Raw genomic sequence first — 6,000 nt, 5'->3', positions numbered from 1 at the left:
TGCTGCTTATTATCCCTCTTGGAACAACAGTAGAATCTCCTATTAACTCAGTAAAATACCTCTTTGTTTGTCTTAGGCAAAGTGTTTCTGAGAAAGAGCTATACAACATTGCCATGTGAATTTTAACTGGACATCACTCCAGTTTTAATCCTATGTGATTTCTCTTATCTAAATTTACAATTAAATAACCTTGTACTATTATCCCGGGAAACTGAGCTGGCAGGGAACCCATGATTAATGTGTGTGGTTACAAAAGTTTGCCTCAGAGAAGTTATTTGGAGAATCATGAAGGCTGACTGATGACTCTGTATATGAGACATAGAGGAGAAGAGAATTAGCCATACTTTGATGAGCAATTTTTATCTGAAAAAGCATTATTGAAAGTGGGTGCTTAAAGAGAATATTGCTTAAATATTAGTGCTTGTTTGGTGACAGGAAGAACCATTGGTTTGGCAGAAACGGTATTTGAAAAGGAATGTGCTTTTGTTTTGTTGTTGAGTGGATTTCACACAAAGAAAATAAGTATCTTGGTCTGATCTGGAAGATGAAGTCATCCCAAATGTTAATTGAGACTTGACATGTGAAACTACAAAGCCAAGAAGGGCTCCAGGATAAAGAAGTTTTATTGGTTACAAATGGGCACTGGATGTGAGACTGAATAGTGAACTAACAGGCTGAAACAGACTACTTTATGCTATGAAAGAAGAGAACAAGTTTTTCTGTCATACTGCAGGTAATGTTTCAATGTTCTGTACCAATTGTTTTTGACAGGGGAGCAATGCCTTTGGTAGTATTCATTTTGGCGTATTTATTTTTTTTTACTTCTATTGTTTGATTTCCCCCCTCTCTATTTCTGTACGATTGCCAAGACAACCTGAACTGAGAAATGGAACCCATAACTAGAATAGTTAGTGACAGACACCTCAGAGAGATTCATTCTGATCTTGTGAGGCAGAAACAGGAGTAGTAGGCTATGGTTTTAATGATGGCCATGAAGGTTCTGGCAGGGAGAGGTGGCATACAGGAGGGATTCAGTGGAGCTCCAACATCTGGAAAGCCAGAATCACCTGACAGTCAGTGCAGGCATCTAAGATCTTAGGAAGCTGAGCTCCTCTCCTCCGCACCTCCCAGAGTGGCGTAATGGTGCGCCTTTTTGATAGCCTGAAGAAGCCAACAAGTAGTCACAATGTACTGTGTAGAAACAGGTCAGCTTGTGCCACAACACCTCGAGGAGCATAGAGAACAAGGGTCAAAGGTTTCCTGGAGGATGATGGGAGAAGACATGATAGAAGGGATCCTGACTGGGATTCATTAAGACAATGAAAATTGTATATGCCTGATTTATAAACATTTCATTGGGAACTTTGGTATGGAAGAAAGTATGTGCCTGCCATGTACAATTTTCCAGCCACTATCAGTTTTCTTTTTCATGGCTCCTGCTATTACCTTTGTCAAAAGAATATTTCACATATTTTTTAACAACTTACAGTTAAGGCTACTACAGTAAAGAAAGTTACTCCTAAAAGTTGAAAAAGTATGGAACTGACCAGAGACAGTAATTTACAGATATATTTTATTACTATTACAGCACATACATTCTTTCCAATAATATAAATATAAGAAAATTCATGACACCTTCCTGTAACACCTTTACTTCTAATCCTTTGCCACAACTGATATTTGTAAAGGAATATGTTTTGTTTTATTTTAAACAAGTGGAATTCACACACAAACTCTCTTGATCTGATCTGAAGGATGAGGTTGTCCCAAATGCTAATTTGTGTAATATAGTTGTTCAGCAATTAATATAAAATGTAGTTGTATAGGGAGAATAAATAAACAAACAATAAGGTTTGGTAACATACTTTACATATTAAAGTATCTTAGTGACGTATATGTTAAAGGATGGATGTGAAATGCTTGGTAAATGTCTTTATAAGATTTTAAATTGCGTTGATATGTTTTAGTCACTCAGTCAGAGTTAAGGCTTTTAAGGTGACTTTTCATGTCTATTTTATTGGTAAACAAATGTAGGAACTGTAAGGTTAAGACTTTTTCCACACTTTTAATACTTAAAAATTGTTTTTGATGTTCTTGTTATGTATTTTGAATAAGGATTGTATTTACAGTAACCTTAACTGTAAATCAACTAAATTTGTGGGGATTATGGAGAGGAAGGAGCTTCTCTATAATTAGGTTGTAACTCATTCCCATTGTAAAGATTTATGTCAGCTATTCTCTGTAACTATGGCATGGAAAATTGGTTTGGCTCAAAAATTGCCACATTTACTCAGGAACCAAAGGAAAATGTTTTTACATTACCCTCATTTGAACTTAAACTTTTGTCTCACATTTGTCTTCCTCTAGGTCAAAAATGGTTTGTTGTTGTCCGTTCAGACTTTCAATTTAGATTAATTTTCTCATGTGCCAGTTATATGTGAAGAAAATACTTTTTAGTAAAAGTTATGCATGATTTTTGTTATGGACAATTCTGTATAGAGAACGCATAACTGCATTGCACTGGGGGGAGTGTTTGCAACTGGAGGGTTTGGATGCTGAGCAGGGAACAGCTGGGGCTTTTGGTACCTGCGTAGGTGTGGAAGTGACTTAGAACTGAGGGATAAAGCAAATTAACATCTCTGAAATGATCAGCAGTGAAATAATTAACTATGGAATGTGGTCTATCACACCTCTCTTAGATTTATTGCTTCAGACAGTTTGCCAGCTCAAGCAGACATCACCTTATTGGTTTGTACTCAGAACATATTGGAAGGCTTTCATAGTCACCATAAAAGCAAATTTTGAAATGAAGGCTTAGTTTTCCGATGACTATATTGCAGCAGGAGTTCTTTTCTCTGGAACATGAGCACAAGACTGTAAGCTTTTATACCTGAACAGGGTTTGTATTTTTTATTTTTCATCTCCTTGTATTATCTCCCCCACAATATCTATAAACCAACTCGACTTCACATCCATCTCTTCCCACTAGGAAACAGAATTATCGGGATGTCCTTAGAATTGCTCCAGACTGTATAATACAATGAATAGTTCCAGAAGTAGATGATCCACCCTTGAAGTTATGGTAGATTTTATTAACTTCCAAATGATCATTTTCTACCCTGTTATATCCATGTAAATCCTCTCATTTCACTAGTGTTTGAGTGTAAAGGAGAGCAAATTTTAGCCCAGACTATATATTTTTATTTCCTTCTTAAAACCATGTATTTTTTAACTGATTGACTGGAGGGAGTTTAAAGAGGACATGTTAATACTTAACTGCATTGCAATAAATACAGACTTTTTAAAGTTCTCTTTCATTCAGATTGGTCTGGATCTCAATAGCCTAGTTTATTTTTGATTATAGAAATTTATTTCAGTGAAATCATTCCTTTATCAGCAGGATCTGTCCACATTTGGTTAAATTAAATAGCTTAAGAAACCACAGTGTTTTTTTTTCCCAAGTGCTTTGATCAAAGTCACATTTAAAAAAATGTTTTATTGAATTGAGCTGGATCTCATTAATATAGAAGTGATTATATTAAAGTCTTTAACATTTAACTATGACAGTACACTAGCCAGTTCCAGCTTCAGTTTGACTGCAAGAAAGGGCCATCTTTCTAAAAATTGCCTTTGCTGCCGTTTGCTGTGTGTGCACATGACTCAGAGGCTTCAGCTTGCACTTTCTTTCCATTATTCTCTTGATGATAAATTCAAGAGTGATTATTTTTTCCTTTGTTGGTTTCTCCTAAAGTTTTAGCTCTTGGCAGATATAGCAGGCAGATCAAAGTTCAAAACTATATGTGTTATTTTGGCTAACATTGGCACTCCATCATGTAGCTTCCGATCTTAAAGCAGGTAGCTTTACATTGGCTCCACCAAGGCAGATCAAGAATGTGGATGACAAGTTTGTTTTGCCAGACAACTTTCCACATGGTCTGACTATCTCACTCACATGTCTAAATCAAGAGTAACTCCACTGACCTTCAGTGGAGTTATCAGTGTGAAACTGGTGTGGGCCTGATTTTTCACCTATACTAAGCATATTTACATATCACTCTGACAGCGTAAAGGGGTCTTAAAGTGGGTATAAACTTATATTATGCCCATTTTAAGCTACTTTTACTACCAGAGCTGTGTAAAGAGGCCTTTGTATAGAAAAGAATCAGGTCTGTGTGAGATCAGAATAAGGCCCATAGTTTGGGTTGCCAGGTGTCTGGTTTTTGACCGGAATACCCGGTCGAAAAGGGACCCTGGCGGGTATGGTCAACACCACCGACTGGGCTATTAAAAGTCCAGTTGGTGCAGGACTGGCAGGCTCCCTACTTGGCGCCGTGCAGCTGCCAGGAAGTGGCGACATATCCCTCCACCACCTAGGCGGAGGCGCAGCCAGGTGGCTCCACGCACTGCCACTACCCTGCGCACCGGCTACAGAGCTCCCATTGGCTGGGAACCAAAGCCAATGGGAGCTGCGGGGGGAGCTCCTGCAGGGGGGAGTGCGTGGAGCAACCTTGCTGCACCTCTGCCTTGGAGGTGGAGGGATACGTCACTGCTTCCCGGAAGCCGCTTGAGGTAAGCGCTGCCTAGAGCTTGCAGCCTGAGCCCACTCCCCCATGCCTCAACTCCTTGGCCCAGCCCAGAGCCCCCTCCCACACTCTGAGGCCCTCATCCGTGGCCCCACCCCAGAGTCTGCAACCACAGCTTGAGCCCTCTCCCCAGCCCGGAGCCCCCTCCCACACCCTGAACCCCTCATTTCTGGCCGCCCCAGAGCCTGCACCCCTAGCTGGAGCCCTCAATCTCTCCCACACTCCAACCCCCTGCCCCAGCCCACTGAAAGTGAGTGAGGGTGGGAGAGAGCAAGCAATGGAGGAAGGGAGGATGGAGTGAGCAGGGGGCAGGGCCTCAGAGAAGGTGTGGGACAAGGGTGTGCAATTAAAAAGTTGGCAACCCTACCCATAGTTGTTAGTTAATACCCCTCTTTAGCTACAGCTCCATATTCTCTCCCCTCCCCCGACTTGTACAAAACTGATGCAAACATTCTGTAGATGTGTGAAGATTTTCTTAAACTCAGGGTCAGATTCTGCAAACCTCTATTCCTGCCCATAGTCACATTCAAATAATCTATGATGGGTTTCCAGGACTGGGCCTTTAGTTTAACTTGTAGCCATTCAGATTGCAGACTAAGCAAAATGTATGCATACGTAGTCAGTGTTTGTATTAGAGCTAGGCCTGAGCTGAGAAGTTCAGATTAATGTTTGGACCCAAACTTCCTCTAAATTCAGGGGTGTTCACATCTGGGATTCTGGTCTGGATTTATTTCTAGTGTCCACCTTGATATATAAGTCTAGTTTCTTACTCCTCTACACTGCTCAGGCAGCACAAAGAAACTTAAATCTGCTTACAGCTAGACAGCTGAGAATTCTGGTTGGGGGTGGAGGGGAAGGGGAGGGAAGAGACCTCCCAAGAGGTATAAAGGCAGTGTAGCCGCCCTCTGCAGGAACAGCCCCCCTGTTCCTGGCGTAGGAGGCACACTGAAGGTGGAGAGCAGGTGAGGTTGGCGGAATGCGGTTTCTAAGCTTGCTTATGGCTCCTTAGGGACTATAGCTAGGTGTCATAAGCAAGAGCAGCCCTATGACTCTTCCATGGTCATTTGGCTCATTTAAAATGATAAGATTCCTTCTCAAATGTTTCTTTAGTTCTTGGTAAATGTCTCTCCTACATTTGAATGCTCACTAACCTTCACCAGGTTCTGTTTTACTCCTCTACTGGATTATTTCCTGTTCTAAACTATATTCCTAATTTGAGATCCTGAACATCTCTGCTGTTGATCCCAGTCTTGGCATTATTACACTTGGCAAGATCTAGGTTGCTTAGTAATTGCAGTGACTGAAAGGACGTTGCAGGAAAGTGTTTCCACAGCTTTGTAGAATCACAAGTTAAGAATGTGTTACTAGAATACTTTTTTCTATTATCCTGTGTATATATAGTTTATAATTCCAGCTA

The 6,000-nt window shown here is 40.6% G+C and overlaps 1 protein-coding gene across 1 annotated transcript in view; it reads left to right on the top strand.

Moving 5' to 3' along the window:
- Positions 1-324: 324 nt before the first annotated feature.
- Positions 325-6,000, top strand: part of DKK2 (dickkopf Wnt signaling pathway inhibitor 2) — a 192,993-nt gene continuing 187,317 nt past the window's right edge. Inside the window, exon 1 of the mRNA XM_075127565.1 lies at positions 325-733. Coding sequence (XP_074983666.1) covers positions 697-733 — 37 coding nt within the window. The 5' untranslated portion in view covers positions 325-696. The remainder of the gene's footprint in view (positions 734-6,000) is intronic.

Source organism: Caretta caretta, chromosome 4, assembly GCF_965140235.1.
Source record: "Caretta caretta isolate rCarCar2 chromosome 4, rCarCar1.hap1, whole genome shotgun sequence".
Lineage (NCBI taxonomy): Eukaryota > Metazoa > Chordata > Testudines > Cheloniidae > Caretta > Caretta caretta.
Note: the sequence above shows the minus strand (reverse complement) of the source record. Positions and strands in the feature narration are given on the sequence as shown.